The sequence below is a fragment of the Cydia pomonella genome, chromosome 13 (genome assembly GCF_033807575.1).
Source record: "Cydia pomonella isolate Wapato2018A chromosome 13, ilCydPomo1, whole genome shotgun sequence".
NCBI classification, from domain to species: Eukaryota; Metazoa; Arthropoda; class Insecta; order Lepidoptera; family Tortricidae; genus Cydia; species Cydia pomonella.
The window spans coordinates 18151556-18175585 of NC_084715.1; the positions used below are offsets into that span (position 1 = coordinate 18151556).

Here is a 24030-nt window from a genome sequence, read left to right on the forward strand (position 1 = left end):
CTAGACGCTCTATGGAGTCGTTGTTTCGTCTCGAGACGTGACTAAAAAAACTGTTTACGAGGGTCGAAAGGCGCTGCTGGATACGGAGTTCTTTAAGGATGGAGACATTCGTCCGAAAGTCGGTTCAGGATATCCTCAGCATTTTCCTCCAGCACTACATTTCTAGGGCGTCTATCTTCTTCTAGTTATTTCCATCCATAGTTACATTTATCTAAGTGTTAGCAGCGTTGCAACATATAGACGATGCCACTCAGGCGAATTCGAACGTGCACTGATATGAAACTGATATTAGAATGATAATGGTACTCGTACATATGATTTAGCTGTCATTCGGACGTTCCCTTCGCTCAGACTTGTAAATATAATCAAATGTACCATTTAACAAGCGTTAAATTGTAATAATAACGAGTATTATAGGCTGTTCATAGTGTTCATGTGATATACGAGTAGGTTGCACGGAATTACACGGGAACAGTAAAATCATCGTTTGGCGCGAGTCCAAACGTTCGATTGCGTGGAGACCGATTATCGACGAAATTCATTGTATTCTGTTGTCATAAATTGAAAAACGAATATTCATGCATTTGAGTACGAAACAATTAAATTAAGACCCGTTCAGGCCAACGATGTCGAACATTGTATCACTACTTAAGGCAGATGGATGGTGACACATTTTTGGTTCAGTAGGTACGGTCTGCAGAGTTTTTCGAAAATTTATAGCGCTTTTTTAGATCAGAATACGGTTAGAAAAGAATAATAATTTTATGATTTTTTTTCTCGAAATTTTAGTGGGTTAAAATCTGAAGAAACAACTTTGGTTCGATAAAAAAAATCACTAACATTGGTCTACAACGCATCATTATTTTTTAAATATTTTTGCACGAAATCTATTGATATAATTATATTGCTTCTAACAATGCGTAGTGTTATTTTTGATCGAACGTATTGATTACTTTTTTTTTGTTAAAAATAACAATGATATCCGTGATCCCGAGCACGCACGGCAGTCCGCTCAGTGCTTAGCGATCCACGTTAGGAGAAGGACCCGAGGGCATACTGCGAACCACGTTCGACGTGTTGCGTCCCTGTCACACTTACGTACAAATTTACAAGTGCGACAGAGAGGGAACACATCGAACGTGGTTCGCGGTAGGCCCTCTGAACTCACTACACCTTATCAGTAGTTTAGACATATGACTTCCTGCAAACTTCGAATAAACATTATTTCTTTTCAGGTGTTTTTTTTTTGGATTATCTAAACACACCTTTATGACAGCCTGAATTGTATGCAATTTGCATGTCAATTGTGTAATGGTTATTTGGACGTAAAATTTAATGGCGTGTAAACTGCATGATATTTATGCATATTGCGGAACTGTTATATACGGAATATAAATAATTTATTAGTAAGCACAAACACATAAGAGAAAATTATACAAAAAAGATAAATAAATATAGGACGGACAAAGTGCCACGAATTGGTCGCATGACTTCCAGCGCGGATCTTTCCATGAGAAAATCCAGTAAAATAATCACCCAAGCCCAACTGGCGAAGTACCTCCATCTTACAGAAAACCGCACCCAATAGCACTAGACCCTACTCATAGTGTTGTGTTCCTGCCGGTGAGTAAGGTCGCCTGAGCTCAATGAGGGTGCGGAGTGTTAGGGTCGTTAACACGCATATCTCTCTGGAGTTGCAGAATGAGAAGCTCTTTAAACCAGCCAAATTTTGTCCAAATCTAACGATAATTTACAATTACAATGTACTACATAGTTCCTCGTATTTAGGTGTGGACCTAATACCAATATAAAAATAACAACAAATTACGACCCGCCAATAAGTCTGACTTAAGCTTCTTGGCACGTTTTACGAGGTACAATTTTATTCCAATTTGCCCGAGTTATGAAATTGTCAAAATTTCCAAGTGCGGCTACGAGCAATGGATTACGACTCAGAGTCGACTTGTAGCCTGGAAATGGTGAATCCATTGTAAGTTTGTAAGTTTATAAGTTTAATGGAGATACCTGCATTTTGAAGATGGAAGTAATTAGTGTTATTTGACAACCTGTCTGGCCAACTCGGGAGTGTCCTAGTGTCCCTGCCTATGAACGAAGCCGGTGATCTTGGGTTCAAATCTCGGCAAGGGCATTTTATTTGAGTGATGAGCACGAATATATCTTTGTACTTAATTGAAGTACGTATAAATATTTATACCGGGTGTTTCCTGTAACACGAGCAAATAATTAAACCATATATTGTACTCCTAAAACTACTACCAAATTTTAAAAATTATGAAATAAGATTTTAACTTTTTCATACAAATTTAATATTATTTCCAATGTACGCTGACATCAGAGTGTGTTTGACGTTGTTTGTCACGCTTTAAACATAATAAAATTCGCAATACATTGAGTCTTAGGATTAACTTCAATATGTAATAAAAACATAAGTTATATTTCAAAGTTTTTGAACAAATGTTTGTCAGTTTGAGGAGTACAGTCTACAGTTTAATTTATTGCCCACATTTACAGAAAACACCCGGTATATTATATAATATGCCGTTGTCTAAGTACCCGCAATACAAACCTTATGAAGCTCAATAATTAATGAAATTGACTAAGCCCCAAAGTAGCAGTACTCGTAAACTGCACAGTAAAATGTAGGTAACAATATAGCAACTATGGAGACATTAAAAGTACATACTAACACTACATTATCCCATACATTTTATTCATGAGAAAATAAGTAAGGTCTGGAGGCTCTGGGATCTTGCTCTATATGATGGGGGATCGGTGATCAGTGATCACGTGATTCTTATTCTATAGAAAACGAAGTGTCGGACACCCCGGCCCGGCCTAGCGTGAGTCATCCATAATGTTGTATAAAGTGTAGTTTAAAAATATAGCATCAACAGATAGCTTATTATGCAGTGAACTGAGGTGGAAGTGTGCAGCTGATGAAGAATTATTATTGGAATGCGTGTAGCTATTAAGGATGACTCACGTTATAATGTTCGGGGTCCAGGTCGGGGTGTCCGACACTTCGTTTTATATGACGGGTGATCGGTGATCACGTGATGTTTTCTATAGGAAACGAAATGTCGGACGCCTCGGCCCGGACCCGGACCGTTCTAACGTGAGTCATCCTTTATTTAGTTAACATCCATTGTGGCTATTTGTAAAGTTCATATCTGCGTGTTTTAATGCCAAGGCCTTTTTTAAAGGCGAATATCTAACCAAACTGAATACAAAGTAGTCATTATTGGATACTTTATTAACTTTTTAAAAGTAATTTTTCGCACTGGAATGAAATAAAGGCTTCAAGTTAAGCAATAATGGGGAATTTTCTCAATTTTACTTTTCATATGTGGAATTTCGTTGTTTGATCATGCATGGAAATCCTTTGATAAATTTTCTCAGAAAATGGCCATTGCGCCTTGCCTTTAAAAATGTCATAGGTTATTGTAAATATTATGTGTAAAATATATTTTTAGAGGTCTACGTATCAGATTTCTTACGTAAATATTTGAATATTTTTGACTGACTTATAATGTATCATTTTAAAATTGAAATGACTTAAGTAAACATTTGGAATGTATTATGAAACGATGCTCTCATAAGCTATATTTACAATTTAACCCAAATACTGTACGACGGTACATCTATACATATATCAGCAAGTATGTTCACGACTCTCTGGCCCATCCGCTGGATGCATTAATGCAATTGCATCGCCAAACAGCCAAAGTGCATATTGCAGACGGATTCATAGACGAACAAAAGATTTATAGGATACCTTGAAATTTGTGTAAACGAATTGAAATGTTTGTACCTATAAGCGTTTAAAGATAAGGCTAAAACGAAACAGCCGAAAAAGCCTTAAACTTGAAAAATGGGTTGTTTACCCGTATATATTAGTTATTTACGATACAAGTGCAGAAAATAGGAAATTCGCAACGAGTGGTGATAAATTAAAATATGATCGAAGGGAGTGTTTTAAACGAGACCGGTAGTATGAAAACGAGTTTTGTGAAAAATATAAGTAAGGGACCTTTTGATGCATGCAAAAAAACTTATAATAGTTACAAAATCGAAGAATCAAACACACGCAGGATGTAAATGAGGACTACGTTTGTACGGACAAGCGGACACCTGACCGGCTAGCATGACTTGTATTCTCGCACGCGACTCCATACGACTACCGCGACGTCAAGTATGGAGTCGCGTGCGAGAACGCAACTCATGCAAGCCGGTCTGACTTCGTCCCCTTTCGTCTTTAAATGGAAATTATTTACTTTTAGTTCTAGAAATATTTATCTTGCCTCTCAGCTCTGCTTACCCAACTTTATTTTATTTAACTATAATAATATATTGCCTATAGGCAACCCTACCCTACGCCTTAAGTTCTGCAATTTTAAGCATTTTATTCGCATCAAAAGTAGCGGATGAAACAACCCGCCAAAAGTATCTGATATTCCGGATAACTTTTCCAAATATAGATAAATTTCTAAAATTCGCGCTCTAAAGTATACCTTTTACAGTCGTAGTTATTCTATATTAAAGGGATCACTTTTTGTTAAGCTGTTACAGAATGGTAGATACTTATGAAACGTTATTTGATCCGCTACTTTTGATGCTGACTGTACACACAAAATTCCTGTCAAATACCTGTTTAGGTTAAAGGTCTTTGGAAAGGAAGAAGACAAGGCAGGTTGTTTATTTAGAATTGGAACGAAAGTCCCTGCTTGATGTCATATAAGCCTGGGTCTTCAAAATTTAACTCAAGGGCCACGACCAAGCTTTCGGCTCTCCTGTTTCCATTTTTCCGGACCAAAATTAAGGGCTCGCTAGGCTAATCGGGCCCTTGTTATGGGGACCCATGCAGTAGTGTAATTCCTCTATAGTACCTATTTATCCTTAGCTTATATTTGTTATTTCAGGAAACGGCTACATCCCTACATCGAGCCTACGCGAGATTCTTGCAGCACTTGACGACCAGCTCACTCCCGACCAGCTGAACGAGATGATCGCAGAAATCGACACTGATGACTCGGGCACTGTGGACTTTGATGGTGAGCCTGTTATACTCATCTCCTTCTTCTATAGCTATCTTTCACTATTTTCTGGTCTTAGAATGTATAAGGGAGATAGTGTTACAAAGTGTCTACGCGAGATCCTGGCAGTACTTGACGACCAGCTCACTCCCGACCAACTGAATCAGATGATTGCAAAAATAGACACTGATGCCTCTGACACTGTGGACTTTAATGGTGAGCCCACGGAATGCGCTTAAAATAATATATTCCTAGTCCACTATAACTTGGATCTTTTCAAATCAAGAGTGAATATATATCTCTCAGATAAACATGCTTGATCCTAGAAGGCATCGGTATTTACCATCAAGTGAAATGAATCAGATGAGGTCAGGTCATATTCTTATTTTATCCAATTAAAAAAAAGTTTTTTGGGTCGTGAGATATTTTATGGTTCTAGTTCGGGAAAAAAAGCGCAAGAAAGAAGCAAATGTGTCGGTAACATTGGCCCTATTTCTTAGGTACATTATCTATACAGCTTGGAAGCTACTTGGCGATACCTAATTGACGTTAGCGCAAGTTAAGCATGTCACATTTTGAGATAAAATCATATAGCTTGACGACATAGCAATTATAACAAAACAAGAAAATTTCTTGATATATATTGGGTCAGTCCATAAGTTCGTGCGTATTTGTTCAAGGTCAACTACATTATTAAATATTGCGCAATAATTCATAAAGTTGTACAACAGTCAGTTTGTAAACAGCTTTGGTGGAGAGTAGACCGTTTAAAGTATTTCTGAATATGGAAAACACTGCAGAACACTAACGACATATTTTATATTTCTTTTTTAAAAGTGGGGATAACGCTACCAAGGCCGCCGAAAAATTAAATACTGTGCATGGTGATCATTTTATTTCTGTAAGAACTGCACAAAAGTGGTTTCAGAGATTCAATACTGGTATAGATAGTTTTCAAGATTTGCCTCGTTCTGGTCGCCCGGTGGAATTCGACAATGAAGCGCTTAAACGTTTGGTTGACACAGAGCCACAATTAACTGTCGACGAAATGGCAGAAAATTTAAATTCATCGCACGGCACTGTTTATCGTCATCTACAAGATATTGGCAAAATATCAAAACTAGGAAAATGGGTTCCTCATGACCTATCTGAAGAAAATCGACAACAGAGAATTGATGTGTGCACCTCACTACTTTCTCGTCAAAATCAATGCTCATTTCTCGATCGTATTATAACAGGGGATGAAAAATGGGTATTATACCATAACGTTAAAAGGAAAAGGCAGTGGGTTGACAAAAATTCAGCCGCCTTACCTGAGAAGACAAAATGCACTGTTAAGGGAAGCAGAAAAAATCAGATCCTGCCCCACGCTCCCACTTCACCCAGAGTTTACCAACCCACCTGCAGCGAGACTCAAGTCCCGACGGCCAGTCTATGCAGCGGCAGCAAAACTTTCTAAGGAGACCTTTGACACCGATCAGCTATGGAAACAAGATTGGATGAACCAAGCTGAAACTTCGGCCGTGAATATTGACCCAACGACCAAGTATAAGGGAATGGACCTCCCTAGGAAGCAATGGTGCCGACTGAATCGCCTAAGAACTGGACACGGACGATGTAACTTTTTCCGTCACAAATGGGGATGGACCGACTCCGCGCTGTGTGATTGTGGCATCGAAGACCTAACTATGGAGCACATCATTCGGAGATGTCCTCTCCGCGCCTACCCGGGGAAACCAGATGATCTCGTCAACCTGACGCCCGAAACTGTGCAGTGGCTGCATAACCTGGATGTTGCCTTATAATCTTTTATGTAACTTTGCCTATTTGACAATATCGCCATACGATTAAATAAATAAGTGGGTTGACAAATGTGAACTGGCAGAACCTATACCAAAGAAAGGAATATGTTGGAAAAAACTTATGTTGTGTGTTTGGTGGGACAAAGCCGGCATCATCCATTACGAGTTCTTAGAGCCTAAGCAAACCCTGAATGCCGCAATCTATACTGAACAACTTGTCAGGCTAAACTCAGAACTGATTAAAAAACGCCCAGCTTTAATGAACAGGAAACAAGTTATATTACACCGCGATAACGCAAAACCGCATACGGCTAAATCAGTCGTACAAAAAATTAAGGAATTTAATTGGGAAATAATACATCATCCACCCTATTGTCCGGATATAGCACCAACTGACTACCACTTGTTCCGAGGTCTGCAGAGCTTTATTACAGGAAAAAAATTCAGTTCAACCGAAGAATTGAAAAGTGAAGTGTTGAAGTATTTCGACTCCAAGCCGGAACATTTTTACAAGCAAGGAATATACGAGTTACCAAACAGATGGCAGTTAGTTGTAGATAATAATGGTAAATATATAATTGATTAAATAAATATATTTTGTTTTTCACATGTACAAAATATGCACGGACTTATGGACTAACCCGATATATGTACAGTCAGCATCAAAAGTAGCGGATCATGAAACAACGCATTAAAAGTATATACCATTCTGTAACAGCTTAAAAAGTGATCGTTCTGTATGTAGAAATTGTAGAACAATTAATAATGAAGAAAAAAAACTTTTGGACGTGAATTTTAGAGATTTATCTATATTTAGAAAACTTATCCGGAATATCAGATACTTTTGGTGCATTGTTTTATCCGCTACTTTTGATGCTGACTGTACCTACACGAGTAAGGTCACGAGTATATTGTACACTAAGTTTATATAAGTATAAAATGAACTGCGTTTTTGTTTACCTAATAATATTACTTGTGCAATAAGATTTTAGAGTTGCCGCAATACTACGTGGCGAGTCAGGTCATAATGCCATCTTTTTCACTCTTGGTTGGTATTAACAAGGGTAAAGAAGATAACATTATGATCTCAGTTTTGCGGCAAGTAGTGTTGATAGGAACACGGAGACTTTTGAACGTACATTTGAAGAATCTGACGCACTTTCTCGAGAGTCTACGCATAAAAAACTTCTAAGTCAGCTCGCTGTACATTGCTGTACATGTACATATGTACAGCGAGCTGTAGAATAGAAGCATCTTCTTCATTGTAGTTTCGCGCTTAAACGTACATAATCTGTTTTCTATTTAGTTAGTACAATTATTATTCCTGATAAAACTGAAATCTATACTTGGTCCAGGCTTGGCAATAAATCCATTAAAGTCTGATTTAATGAAATGACATTTCCAAAAAAGAAAACATATTTTCGCAAATTTTAATACGTCTGCGCAGAAGCTAGTAATATTGTATTTCTGTAAGCCTATTAAGAAAATGAAGAAGCCTAAATAAAGCCGTTGAATTAATGCTTGGGTGGCTTCGGGCTGGCTTAAATAAATAATCAAAGATTAATTTAATGCCTTTTAGTGTTGTTTTCAAAACTGGGATTAAACTGGTAATTATTTGTGAATAATAGTTAACTGTGATATTCAGGCTTGAAAACTATAAACGACAATAACAATTTATGAACAAATGTTTATCAATTAGATACATTTAAAACATCTGCAAGCAATACTATTTTTTTTTATATCAAAGAAAAAAATGAAGCCGCTACGGGCAACAATCGAGCTTGTGACCTTTAGGGCCACCGGTCTTATCGCTGTACAAGAATGTAAGTTTAGCCAAATATAATTTGAAATAGAGGTGGATTGTCAAAGGAAATTTTGTAGCCACAATAAATTCACTTAAACACACGATTAAAGCTTTTAGAACACCATTTGACTTTGATCCTCATTCTTTCACTGATATCTGTAAAATTTGTTAAATATCAAAAAGTAGCGCCATCTTACCGGGAATAACCCAAAGCTTGTGGCTACAAAGTTATCTTTGACAATTCACCTCTATTTCAAATTCTCTTTGGTTTTACGAGTAATTGGCCTCCGGGTCAGCCAGCACAGCAGGACGTGCGGCGTTCATGTAAACTTGTAAAGCAATCTAAACATATGCGGGTACCTTGGTTACACGTTGCTTAAATCATTGACGCTACCCGCCGAACGCTCCGCTAGACGCCCGCTCCTAAGGCCGTAACTTTTGTTTCTTTCAGCCAGCTTATTATGATGAATTATTTAAGTGCCCCTGAGTATTAATGTTGTTGTCTGATTGCAGAGTTCATGGAGATGATGACTGGTGATTAGGCGGAACATACGGTGCGACGTTTTGGACGGCAGCAATGCGGTGGTCATGAAAAAAGATTTTTGGGCCAATTTTTATTCTACTGTAGTTTTTAATATCAGATTTTGATAAAATTTGGAATGTTTGAGGAGTTACTCATTCGAAGCGGAATAAATAAGAAATCCCAATTCGTGACAAAATAAATGTACGAGTAGGTAGGTATGTCATTTCCCGTTGAGTTCCAAAAAGTTTTCGGAACTCAAAGGATTTAGTAGGATAAACAGTAAAATTGCGCTTACCTATAGTATCCTGGAGATGAAAGTTTGTTTCTCGCCCGATGCCGTGATTTCTTCCTTCATTTTGGTGTCGAATTATTTTTTTCAGAATTCGATATCTGGATAGATAGAGTTCCCTATTCTGTAAGCGCAATATCATCATATGTCCAAAAGGGGTTTCTTCTAAGCTCCGAAAACGTGGGGTATTCTTGTAACTCAATGAGAAATCATATAGTTTTTTGATGGGCCAGTTCTTGATTTCGAATTTTATGCCCAGAACTAAGAGCTCTTTAAACACGCCAAATTTTATCCAAACGATAAAAATTTGCCACTAAATATAAAATCAGCATTAATAATGTATGTGTTGGCGGCCGATAGTAAGATCAGGCAGATCATGAAGCGTTAAAATCACGCTCTCGTTCCTGAGTCGACGAAGCCCCACTATGCGGGGCTACTATTTCTGAACAGTTTGCCCTTCGCGCATCTGAAGCAACCTAACGAACCTATCCTACCTATTTATTGGTTTAATGTGACTACCGTTAAAACATTAAACACGAACATTACGATCTGCCTGATCTTATGACTGACCGCCGACATATTTATCTAGGTGCTATTATTGATTACCTACCTACTATAAATTCATAATGTTGGAATATCTAGTCATAATAAAAAGAACGCCTTTTTGTCTTCTATATTTATGTTTTATTAATGATACATTTCTGTAATGTTTATTTATTTATTTAAATTTTATTGCTTAAAATATATACAACAATGTACAAATGGCGGACTTAATGCCAAACGGCATTCTCTACCAGTCTACCATAGGGCCAAACAGAGACAGCTAGAATTAGTGCAGAGAAAGAAATATATTGAATGAATAAAAAAAGCAAACCATACTACATAAATAAATAAGAATAATATATAAACTACCACATTTTTATAAAATATATACTATAAATAATACTAATGTTACGTAATGTTTATAAAATTAGTATTCCGATTCTTGTAAAAAAAATTGAACGATTGTCATCGAATGTTTTGACTTAAAAATTATAACAATTACGAATCACTTTAGAATGATTTTTGTTTATTTGAAAAAGATGAACATTGAAAATATAAGTCTACCTTATATATGTACTGTTTATATAATTTGTATTCTGATTATTGTCAAAGAATCTGAACGATTGTCATCGAAATGTATTGACTAAAAAATTGTTTATTTGAAAAAGATGAACATTGAAAATATCAGTATCTCTTAGAAATAAGGAGGCAAAATGCGGTTCCGTATGTGTTTACCCCCAAACAGCTTTCTAGGCTTTTGACTTATATTCTCTGTAATTAATTTAGGTACACTCCTTATTGTATTAAATTATAATTCATTTCATTTTGTTTATTTTACTTAATCTTTGAAATTAGACCAATTAGGATGATAAGTTAAGTTGGTAGGTTGCTACTTATACTGTTTTCGCAAACATTATTAAAAAATTAACGCATATTTTATATTAAAATAAATACATATTTGGGGACAATCTTACACAAATCGGCCTAGCCCGACGATATACATATGTAATACATACTTTGTGTTAAATAAATGCCCTTACCGGGATTCGAACCCAGGACCATCGGCTTCATAAGCAGGTTTACTACCCACTAGGCTAGAACGGTCGTCACATAATCGGTCGGTATTTGCGTTACATATTCCGTATTAACTTATACTGATGATTGATTAGCATCAGTGGTATTTCACTCAATCGTTAGGGCGCGCTCGACTCACGACAGATCCCAGCAGTAAAAAGGCTTAGAATATCAGCAAGAAAGAGAACGAATACCTTATGTGAGCTGGACAGTCCTTAGGAATCGCGTAATTGAAGTCCTAGTGGTTAACATCATGGGTAAGACTTAACTCACAGATTCCGTTGGTAAGGCCATCTTGAGAATGGATCAAACATAAAGCATTTATTCAACAAATAGGCCTCAGAAGCACTTTTACATGTTAAATTTTACAAGCAAAAAGATTACCAAAAATTAAAAAATATTATTAGAAATATGGAATCAATGAGATATTACATACTTTATTAGTGATGTATACAGTCCCTAAATGTCAAATTACACAAAAAAACTATGATATACAAATACAAACAACAAATACTAAAAAAAAGTCTTTAAGTGTCAGAGATAAAATACATATAATCAAAAAACGATCACTCAAATTATCCTTAGAAATGTAATTGATTTTGACTTGAATGGGAGGAAGGGTGCAAAGGACTTGAATCTTATATAAATAATTAAAACAAAGAGCGTATCTGGGCCACCTAGCAGGAGGATGTCCGGTCGGACGCCCCGTCCAGTGATACGGAGTGACACGGTGGAGGGGGATCTGCGCGAACTTCAAGTCAACAGTTGGCGTGAAGTAGCTCAGGACCGAGAAAAGTGCTGTCTTGTGTTGGATGACTCATTTTGCCTTACTGAGTCAACGGAGTACGAGATCATGTTAGATATTATCGTATCGTTATACTGTAAAACTACCCAACTACCAAAACAGCTATGGTCCAAAACTAACTCATTTTCGTGTAATTATTATTTGATTGACGCAGTTCCGAAGCAGTTTTTTGCATAAATGGGAGAAAAAACCTAGATAAAACCAGACAAGACATTGGTATTCGTACTTAATTACGTATTGAACTTGTGGCAAATAGTTGTAGGGTGGTTTCACGGTAGACACCACATCATTTGGGACCTAGAGCTAAAAAGAGAGGGCGTAAAGCCAGGTACTTAGAGGAAACACAAGATATGGTGCGACGCGAGAAACTTTCGATGGAAGATATGACTGTTCATTTCGATGGAAGATATGGTCTGCTCGGGATTTTACCTTTTATGTTAATTACTCTGTAAACATACTACTTCTTTTTAACATTTCAGATCCTTCGGCTATATCACTAGCTTTTGTACCAAAAAATAAATTGCTGTGGTATACAGGGGAACGATATTACAACTACAAATAAAAGAAAAATAGACGTCTTGTCGTGATTTTTTTCTGTCAATCCAATTTTAACTTTTTGAGGTGTACATTTTTACCTTGCAAATAAAGTCTAGTTTCCTTGTTTGTTTCATTCTATTACCCCGACGTTTAAAATTCAATATAAATAAACTATAATTTTGCGTTAGCTCCGTCTTAAACATCAGTTTTATTAAAAAATGAGAATGATGTATGTAATTACTATATAAATAATAGTATTATCATTATTATGTGTCATCCTTTTAACCCTTTGTCCATCAAAGATGTCAACTGACGCGCGGCTACAACCCAATATCAACATTCGTACATTCCGACAAAGTTCACAATGGCGCGCCACACAGGATAAGCGTGGCGTTCAAAGGTTTAACAAACGTCGCATTTGTAACCAACAGTCAAACGCACTTTGAATTTTTACACACAGCAAGAGCTAGCAAAGCGCCTGGTAAACCTGGGCCTTTACACAAAGAACTGTGCAGACAGGTCATATGAAACGTCTTAATTATCATACGGGAACTACACAGGTGACGCAGAGATTTATTCTACTTGGCGCTTTCTATAAATATAAACTACTTACCAACTCTCCTATATAATATAAATTAATTACGTCGCAGAATGACCTACGTAGATCATCAGATTTATTATCTATTTGTAGTAATCATGATGGCTAAACTTAGTCCTAAGGGTTCCTCGAGAAAATGTCTATATTCAACTGGGACAGTTTAATTGCATAAAAGTCAATAAACAACATACTCGTACAACGTCCCTGTATTGCAAAATCTCTAATCAAAATCACTAATTAGGTAATCAAAATTAATATTCGGGAATGTATGCGTGTACACGTGTCAAGGGTCGATAGGAAATTAGGAACTGCACGGCATCGCCCGCGCGCCACTTTAGATACGATAACGTCATCAGACTTGACCCGTGGTTTGCTCAGAGGGTTCGCGACAAATAAATAATATAAGACAATTGCGCATGGATCGACCTTGTCACACAGTAGGCTTATATTGCGTTGCTTATATACGATATATAAATAATATAGTTTTATATAAATATTCGTCGCCTATAGTACCCACAACACAAGCCTTATTGAGCTTACTATTTATTGGACTAGATCGATTCGTGTGAAATTGTTGTATAATAGTTATTTATTCGCCAATAAACTTTTGGGACGTTTTGCAATAGTAATAAATATCTAACAATAGTTTTTAAAATCATCATGGGTAAAGGTAACCGGTACCAACATGAGTAAACTACGCTTCGTACCACTGCACCAGTGCACACCGCAGAGCTTTGACTCAAAGAGCTTTACGAACTTCGTTCTATATAAGAATAATTTCTTTTATCAACACTTTCTCATTGGTTTGTTTAAGGTTTTCTGACAGATGTTAACTGTTTTGTGTATGTATGGAAATATAAAGTAGGTGTAATGGAAAATATCCCAGATACGTAAAAATTGCTCATATTTCAATTATGAGTAGTAGGTATAGTCAGCATCAAAAGTAACGGATAAGACGTACGAAAGTATCCACTAAGAGTCCCCGGCAAGCTAATAATAAATTGTGTGTGTTTTCGATGTCAGTGAAAAACAAATCGCTCGATTATGATAGCATTATAACGTGTCAAAATCATTTCACTCTGTTGCCTTCATTGAGAATTAAACAAAGCAGAATTATCGGACAATCGCCACCACAAATCAGCAACTTTCCCGAAGCGTCCAAATAGAAAAGTTAGCGATATCCGTTCACAAAGAGTTTCCCGACTCACTGGCGAACAAATACGCCCAATCCGAGATAGAATCCCCAAGTTCTAAGTCAAGATCGTAAGTAGGTTTGTGGGTCACAGGACGTTATTTACATGATCCAGATAAAGCTTGCACCACACTTTGTGTGCGAATCGCGCGCTTTAGCCGCGATTCAATGTGAATTTTACCTTACAACTCCCATGAGACTCGAAAATATTAAAATTATTATAAACGGGTGACTCATTTATGATTAACTCGAATATACAATCGACATGTTTCGATCCGTATTTGAGGATCTTCAACTAAAGCACCGACTCGATCAGTATAAAATGTGCAGTCAATCAAAAGTTCATATGATTTTAATGTATGCGAACTATGGATTTAAAACATTTCTATTTAAATTAAACGCCCAGAAAAGTAGCATCCGATTTAAAAACAAAACCTATAACGAGATTTTACGATTTAAGGTTGCGTTAAACGTTTAACGCTATCATGGAGGGGGTATGAAAGCACTGTTGCGTTAAACGTTCAACGGGAGGGGGAATAGAAAGAGACAGAGCGAGATTGAATGCGTGGCACTCGAACGAATGCGCATTGTATACCTGTTACAGGCCAGCGCGAGTCATTATTTTCATCTCCACATTACGAAGTTTCACTTCTTCCGCGCGGAGGGACTCGACGCACAATTTTTTTTTTATACCAGATGTTCTACACCTCTTCTTATTTACATTTATAATTGATAAAAACTGCCCTCTTTTGCCGAGAATTATGGGCCACAGGACAATATTGCCCAGATAAAGGTAGCACCTCACTGAGTGTGCGAATCGCACGTGTAAATCGCGAATGGTTGCGAACCGAATTTAAGACGGAAGTATATCACCATACTCGTCCATACGAAAAGGGAAAATATTTTGCCGCTTCTACATATTTTCCAATCTCCATGATTTTATAGTATTTTATTGAGACAATGAAAAATCAGGATAATAGGTTTTCCTTTTTTTTCAATATTTGCAATTAAAAAAGCGGAACTTATAAGCCGATCGATAGACAACAAAATAAAAGTGATTTCTTAAGATTTAGTAAGTGGAAACCGTTTTCTCCAGAAATGGGAATTTCATAGAAAAAGTACCGTTATTTCGTTAGGATCGCAAAGCTATTCTTCCGTCTTAAGATTAAGGTTTCAATAAATAACAAAGAAAGAAATAAAAAAAAATTATAATATTTTGGCTAAGTATCATCCGAAAAAAAACCTATAATGAGAACATAACCGAGACGAGGTTGTCTGGAAGAGATCACTCTGCCTGTAGCGATAAAGCCGCCTGTTGTTTACCTCTATCTTCATGTATTATATGTGTTTGCATGTAAATTTATTCTGAGATTGTGCAATAAAGAGGATTTCGGTCCGATTCAAAGAATGAGATACGATAACAATAAGTTCTGGTTTGTTCTAATTGACAGAAGCAGCTCGATTCGGACATCCAATGTGACTCTGACGTTAGAAATATCGTAGATAGATCTTATTGGGATCACAGCGGAATCGAAATAAACGTCAATTTTGATATGTCGTTTAGTTACCGATCTTTTAAAGATCTTTCCAAGATCTTAAGCGAGTCTTAATCTTTCTTCGAATCGAGCCGTTTGTATTGGATTTGTGAGTTTGGCCTTGTAATCAGTGCATCGAAAACCCAGATTGTCAAACAACCTGCTAGAGGGAAATCTGCGAGCGATGCATCTGCTTATTTAAGGGGCAATGCACTGGACGAAGTGGGTACATTCCGATACCTAGGGACTCTGTTGCGGAGTGACAATCGTCTCGAGTCCGAAGTCTCCTCTAGGATTGCCAAAGCTGCTGCGGCCTTTGGTGGACTGAACCAGCGAGTTTGGAAATCGCACGATCTTATCCTTCACACAAAGCTCGCCGTCTATAGAGCAATTATCATGCCTGTGCTGCTCTATGCCTCGGAGACATGGTGTTTGTACAAAGGGGACATTAAACGTCTAGACACATTTCATCTACGATGTCTACGGGCAATATTACGGTTGAAGTGGCAGGATCGTGTTCCAAACTCGGAGGTTCTACGTCGAACAGGCATGCCGGGTATGGAGTGTCTGCTCATAAAAGGTCAATTGCGTTGGTGTGGGCACCTTGTGCGTGCGCTATCAAGACTGCCAAAAAAAGTATTTTACTCTGAGCTAGCCTCAGGTAAACGTAAGGCTGGCGGGCAATACCTACGCTACAAGGATGTCGTAAAACGCCATCTGTTGGCCACCGGCATATCTTGCGAGTCGTGGGAGGAGCTTGCGACTCGGAGATCGGACTGGCGAGCTGCTGTCAGTACGGGGCTTGACAACTTTGAACGCACCCGGCTTGAAGATCTTGACGCCAAACGTCAGCTCCGAAATACTCGGCCCAGGCCCTCCTACAACTATACATACAACTCATCTGGACAGCTCTACTGTGCTCCGTGCAGCCAAACTTTCAAAACTAAATTTGGATTTGCAAGTCACGCTCGCGCCCATGCGCGTAATAGTTAATAAATAATATTTAAAAACAATATTAATAAAAATAAAATAACTTGTCAGGATGTCGCCGTCGACGGATACGTCTGGGAGGACATCATCATCATTGGATTTGTATCGTAAAACCCTCTGGCCGCTAACATTCGCGGTTCTCAGATTCGCGCACTGTAGTGTGGAGCTAACTTTAGGGATACCTATTCCGCGATTCAAATTATTTTATGGCCTCATAAATTTGAAATAAAGCGGTTTGTTCGGACCTTTTTTAAGCGGCTTGGTGTTATAAATGATGGCATTTCGGTGGCGTGATTTTATGATTTTACGAATATATTACTAAATTTTATTAGAAAAAAGTTTTTCATGCAAAAAAGGTGGCGAATCCCAAACAAGATATTAAAATAAATAAATAAATATTATAGAACATTATTACACAAATTGACTAAGTCCCACAGTTAGCTCAATAAGGCTTGTGTTGAGGGTACTTATACAACAATATATATAATAAATAAATATTTATAAATACTTAAATACATAGAAAACAACCATAACTCAGGAACAAATATCCGTGCTCGTCACACGAATAAATGCCCTTACCAGGATTTGAACCCGGGACCATCGGCTTCGCAGGCAGGGTCACCCACTAGGCCAGACCGGTCATTATGTATATTAATAATTCTTTGTTAGGAAAAAATGTATGTCTTGGATGTATCTTATTCCACTTTGTCTCTTCTAAAAGCAATTTTTTAAGCACTCTAAAAGCATTTGATGTGTACAATTGAAACAAATTTTCAATGACCTATAGTTTGTCTACTTATATTGTTATCATATCAATGAATACACATACACATCTAGCAATATTTCACACTTTAAAATCCGCTAACCCTTTAAGCTAGGGTATCCCGAATAAATAAATATACATACAATACACTCATACAGTCTTTTATTCGAATACAATATTTCGCAACACCAACCTACTTATAACGGCTTTTTTCTACTAATATTATACGTAAATACGAAAGTAAGTCTGTCTATCTATCTCTTATCTCTTCACGCTTAAGGTGCAGTAAGTTCAGAGAGTGTAGTTTTTCAAGTCGTAGCATTCTTTTAGATCACAATATCTACGACTGCCAAAAAGTTTATTAGTAATTTTGAGGCCTTTCTTGAGTAACTCTATTAATTCGAATCCTGAGTTTTTGACTTTCGCTTGATAAAGAAAAATCTCGAACATAGGTCTAAAATGCATTTTAAAAATTTATGGCAAATTTTGCGTAAGAGTAAAAAAATATAAAAGTTGCTTCTGAAAATCGTCAATATCTGTTTATTGATTACTTTTTTATTTATTTAATGCATATTAATCATATGATGTAACGTTTTGAAAAGATGTGTCCCGCCGTGTTTCTTGCCGGTCCATATTGGGATACCCTCCTCTAATTGAGGAGGATTTAAATCTTCTCGGGTCAGAAGTGTACGGTTAGAGCCGGTGTAGCTTATTTGACGTTCTTAAGCGCATTGTAATATGCCTACTTGAATAATAAAATATCTTAATCTTTATTTAAACGTATACAAAAAATTTAAATTCAAAAACATGATATCTGCGCTCCCAGGCACGCACATCCATCTCGTTCTCGCTTACGCTCAGTGAGAGTGAAAGAACACAAACTTACAGGACCTTAAACCGCAGAAGCGACATACTTATATAAAATTTGAGATGGAGATAGTTTGGGTCCCGGGAAAGGGCATAAGCTAGTTTTTATCTCGGTAATCATCCCTTTGGTGGGGTTAAAGGGGGGGGGCATTGGAATATGAAACTGCTAATTTTACGCAAGTGAAGTTGTGGGCAGAAGCTAGTATTAAACAACTCGAATATCAGATTAAAACGAACTCTCCAAAAAGTTTTCCTCTCGACAGACTTAAACGATATTGGATTTTCTCCCAAACTGTTCGCAAATATAGTAAGGACCATTAAAATCTAGGACAATATAGTTCGACCCAGATATGCCGCCTTTGTACTCTGTACAAACACACATATACCTCTGATTGTTTCACGAAGTGCTGTCTCGCAGCCCGATTCGAACTTTGAGGTACGTCAAATATTAGGTGTAAATACGATATGTATCGGATATATCAGTGTCAATTATATATGTTTTCTATGTATTTAAGTATTTATAAATATTTATATATTATATATATCGTTCTCTAAGTACCCTCAACACAAGCCTTATTGAGCTTACTGTGGGACTTAGCCAATTTGTGTAATAATGTCCTATAAAATAAAAATAAAAGTTATCGGAAAAAGTCTTCCCTTCTTAGTAAAAAGAAGTACTACAAAGCGCTCACAATACCTCTCTTTTACTTGTACATGCTCGTGATACTTACGAATAGCCCCCGTTCAGCCTGTTTTGATAGAAGAAAACTAAGAAATACGAAAAGCTTATTATTTAGACTGCTTTTTTATCTGAAGTACCTACTTTAGCTGAAAAAAAAACTTAAAAAAACTGAATTTATTATGACATGACCAAACACGTACAAGAGGCCTTGATTTTCGAGCATTCCAATTCCAAGGCATAATCCTCTACATGTCCCAGTTTATCTACGTCCACTGGCTCAGATTTGAAAATTTTCAAACTGCTTATTTCAATTTACATTAACCATTTAAAACTGGACTTTGCTGCTCAATACATAAGGTTGTTTTAGAAGTGTTTTAGTTGCGCTGTTTTGCATCTATAACAATATCATGTGGACAGCTCCGTCGGCTTTTGTTTTCGTCCATTGTGTACTCAATTATAAATGTACGGGATAATCCGACTAAGCAGATTGCTTGTTTAGATATAATTGATTGTTTGTTTTGGCTCGGTCAGCATTAACGGAAATGTTTTCTTTATATATTTTCATTATGACAAAATATAGGGAAACGTGATTATTTGACAATAAATAATGCTACCTACTGGATTCTGGAAGTTCGCAAATTGCGGGCATCTTTCTCCGTCACTCTAATTATGCCTTAGTTGGAGTGAAAGAGTTCGGTGTTCGCGGTACTCGTAGTTACTTGCTCTGGATTAAACGTCATAATAAAATCAATACATAGGTTGTCGGTGAAATACATTATCAGCGATGCTAATTTAGGGTTGTCATAAGTGTAGGGACGTCTACCGGGACAATTGTGTTATTTTGCATTTTTTTAAATTAAACATTTTTTTTATACTACGTCGGTGGCAAACAAGCATACGGCCTGCCTGATGGTAAGCAGTCTCCGTAGCCTATGTACACCTGCAACTCCAGAGGAGTTACATGCGCGTTGCCGACCCTAACCCCACCCCCCTCGTTGAGCTCTGGCAACCTTACTCACCGGCAGGAACACAACACTATGAGTAGGGTCAAGTGTTATTTGGCTGCGGTTTTCTGTAAGGTGGAGGTACTTGCCCAGTTGGGCTCTGCTCTAGATCTGGAATGACATCTGCTGTGCTGTGCCCTACCACACAAGGCGAGATGACATTCACATTGCCCATACCTCTCTTTTGGACGTAGTTTAAGGACATACCCGGGTATAAGGACATATACTTAGTAGACTAAAAATATTTTCACGAAAATATAATGTTTTCCTTGTATGCTTTTTAAACTATAACGTACCTCAACGGTTATACGTAAGTTATAAACTAAGTATCAATCAAGTTTCAATATAAAAACCTAATGTGAATGATTGTTGTATTACCATGTCTTGTCATGTTTTTAAAGTTAATAGTTATAGCAAAGCCGTAATAAAGGATTGCTCTACTTTGATGCCCATTCACTTCGCAAGTATGTTATTTGTATAATATATCTTTCTTCATTAAGCGAAAGTGACAGCGACGCAATGAAATAACTACGAAGTTATTTACTTTAGGTACTCGCTCTGGTTCTTTTTCTTTCCTGGTCCAGCAGATATCACTGGCCATTCAGCGAGGCAATGCCGCCAGTATTTTTGGCACTTTTGGTCCGGGTGAAAATCAGAGTGGGGGGTAGGTTTCTATTTGTTTATTGCTTTTTGTTATATAGATACAAGGTAGGCCGTTGACGAAACGTGTTGTGGATATATATTTTGTAGGATAGGTGCATATTACGATGAAGCGTGTTGTGGATGTTTTTTTTTGCTTGTATATATTGACGAAGCCTGCGTCGTCGATCTGACATCTGTCTTGATATGATTTTAATTGTGTTTTTAATAAATTTTGCTGAATAAATTTCTTTAGGTACTTCCTAGATACAACATGAGGACCTCAAAGCAAGTTTAGTATAGAGTGGTATAGGGATGCCAAATGCGTGCGCCCGTGAGGGACAGAACATACGCAATGAGACGAATTAAAAACACATTTTAAAATTTATGACATACCAAAACAACCTACGCAATTTATCCCGTAACAATTTTTTTTTATTTGGACGTGTGATATTTTATTACATAGTTATACACACAATTTAGTCGGGTTCATTGCTGCCCACCAACACAAAGTAAATAGCGGCGGCGCGCTCCGGAGCAGACAGTCCGCTCAGTACAAAGTGCCATTTTGCCACAGACGTTACATTTATAGGCGTTCTCGGGCACTCTCGGGCAGAGCTAAGTCGGGCTGTGCGCGCGTTGCTCACTTGACGTCCCCGCCGCTACGTAGGTACCTACTGTCATTTACGTCAAAATGCAGTCTAACGTAAATAATAATTGTAGAAATCCAAGATGGCAGCCATTTTCCCAATTTGATATAACTATTCACCAGAGAATGATCCACTTTATATATCCCTACTTACCTGTTACGCTGTGGCCACGCATATTTCCTTTCAAACCAGTTGACCAGTATAACAAAACTCTTCAGCAAATTGATTAGGGCCTCCTAACTCCATAACTCCTTGATCGATCCTGCTCATGTTAGAACTTATAAAATATATGCCCCTCAATGACGCGTTTGTCTAATTTCATTTAAATTAGAATAAATTAACTAAAGTTATCGCAAAACAAACTATTGAAAACCAAAAAACTTTAGATTGCTGAGCCAAATTGATTCTAATTCGCTTCGCTCACTTATTTGATTACCTCCAAAATACAATACCTGTGATGAGCGTTTAAAACAATATACGTGTTGTATATGCCTGTAAAAGATAAATTCACTCGTGTGATGTATCTGTGAGAATTGTCTATGTCTATGCTAGAACTATAAATGAAGAGATCTAATGTGTATAGAGTGCTTCTGAGGGCTTGATTTACATAGCTTACAGTAAAAAACATTAATATTTAACTTTATAGAAAAAACTGTCCATTGGGTTGAATAATTAATTTTTTTATTTATCCTGTTGAAGTTTTGCTATTGATATGATAGTGTGAATGTCAAGTTTAACGCCCGGATTCGAACTTTAAGATACGTCAAAAATTTCCTAAAGATACGATATGGATTGGATATGCCAGTGTCAAAACTAACGTTTTTTTTTCGACACTGACTTATACGGAAGGTGGAGATAAGGAACGAAATCTCCATGTACCAAAAAGTGTCATCAAAAAACTTTAAATAGGTGGCGCTACAATACCTAGAGTACTTGAACAAAAAAATCAAATCACTTCGCACTTCACTCCGTCAATAACGCCTAGGTTCTTAGCTACTCTAGCGCTACTCTGGAGAGATTTGGAACTATTATTTATAGCTGACAGCTGGACACTTTTGCAACAGTTCTACCATAAGAGATGCCACTCCTCTTAATTCCACACTCCATACCGTATCCATATCTAATCCATATCGTATCTTTAGCAAATGTTTGACGTATATTAAAGTTCTTATCGGGCCGTAAGTTTTTGGATTAGGTCACATAGTACCATACATATATTATTAATATACTGGTAATCATGAAATAAAAGCATTTTTATTATTGTCATTACCGGTTTTGATGAGTAAATGTTAAACGTAAAATTTTCTGTTCACAGTGTAATTATCCTATATAATAGTAAAATTCGGATATGGGACAACATTTTAGAAATATATATATTTTTTGTCAATTATAGCATATTTTTACATGATTGCCCAAAAAATGAGTTTTTGTTATTTTAGAAATCATTAAAAACGATTTCCCCAAAAATAATTCTCAGCCGACGAATATATTACTTGATCATGGCAAAATTTCATGTTATTAAGGAATGTCATTTTAAAATGTGACGTTCTACGGTTTCCCGTTTACCATAAGTCCATAAGGCGGCTGGCGCTTACGCTGTTATTCACGTCACTCCTATACGAATACGCTGCTACGCGTCGTAAGCGCCAATCGCCATAAGGTACCTTTCCCGTGGGCCGTCACAAATGAGAGCCTAGAAGTCGTAGCGTAGAAATTTATATGAGTTTTATTCATTATTTACCATTTATTTCACAGAATAGTATCTCAACCTTTTGTTATTGTTGGCCCTCATTAAGCCTTCCTACAATGGAATTAAATTGTAGGTTTCATATTTTAGGTTGCATTATAATGAGACTTTGTATAATTAGGAGGAAACGGGAGGTTGGCATTATTTCTGACAAATTCGAATTCAAATTTTCATTTGTACCTATACTTATTTCCCAAATAATATACCTCTTAAAATGATGTGTTTTAAGTTGTTTTCGTTTTTTACAATATTTAATTTTAAATTTTCTAATTCGGGTAGGGGATGCTCATAGTTTATTTAAGGAAACAAAGAAGATGCTACTCGACACCACTAGAGACCATTAGGTCATTCCTTGGCCAAAGAATCGGCATTGCCATTCAGCGGGGGATTGTAGCCAGCATTATGGGCACCCTTCCGCAAGGAACAGATTTGGGCGACTTTTTTTAGTTTTTATTTAATTCTATTTTGTTTTATAAATCAAACTTTAGATATTAAGACTTTTTTTTTTTATATTTCTTAGTTTATATTCCTTTAGATAAAGTCGTATTTGGGTTCAAATCCCGGTGACGGCATTTATTGACGCATATTTTTTTTTTTTTTTTTTTTTATTGGTATTTGTTACTGAGTTCTGGATAATACCTAAGTATGTATATTGTCGCTTAGTACATAGTACAAGCTTTTTTTTCCTTTCTGTAAGATTGTTTTTTTTTGTTTTGGCTGAGACTAGTTGTGTTGCTCTGTAAGCTATGAAAATCATTAGCCGATTCAATAGTGTACTTACCTTTAGTTCTACTGCCGATGATGATGATGACTCTACATCTATAACAAACTACGTAAAAACATGAATGACTCATGACAGAATATCATTGGCGATGGTTTTAATTACTTTAGGCTTTAGTCAATTTATTTCCAATATTTCAAATCTCATCATC

The 24030-nt window shown here is 36.8% G+C and overlaps 2 protein-coding genes across 6 annotated transcripts in view; one reads left to right on the top strand and one right to left on the bottom strand.

The window, feature by feature from the left end:
* The window catches only part of LOC133524455 (troponin C-like), a 49880-nt gene extending 39042 nt beyond the window's left edge, over positions 1–10838 (top strand). Inside the window, exons 5-6 of the mRNA XM_061860492.1 lie at positions 4941–5072; positions 9174–10838. Of these exons, the coding sequence (XP_061716476.1) occupies positions 4941–5072; positions 9174–9202 (161 nt within the window). The 3' untranslated portion in view covers positions 9203–10838. The remainder of the gene's footprint in view (positions 1–4940; positions 5073–9173) is intronic.
* LOC133524477 (calmodulin-A-like) overlaps positions 1–24030 on the bottom strand; it is a 356565-nt gene that overhangs the window by 114535 nt on the left and 218000 nt on the right. The gene's annotated exons all lie outside the window — the stretch shown is intronic.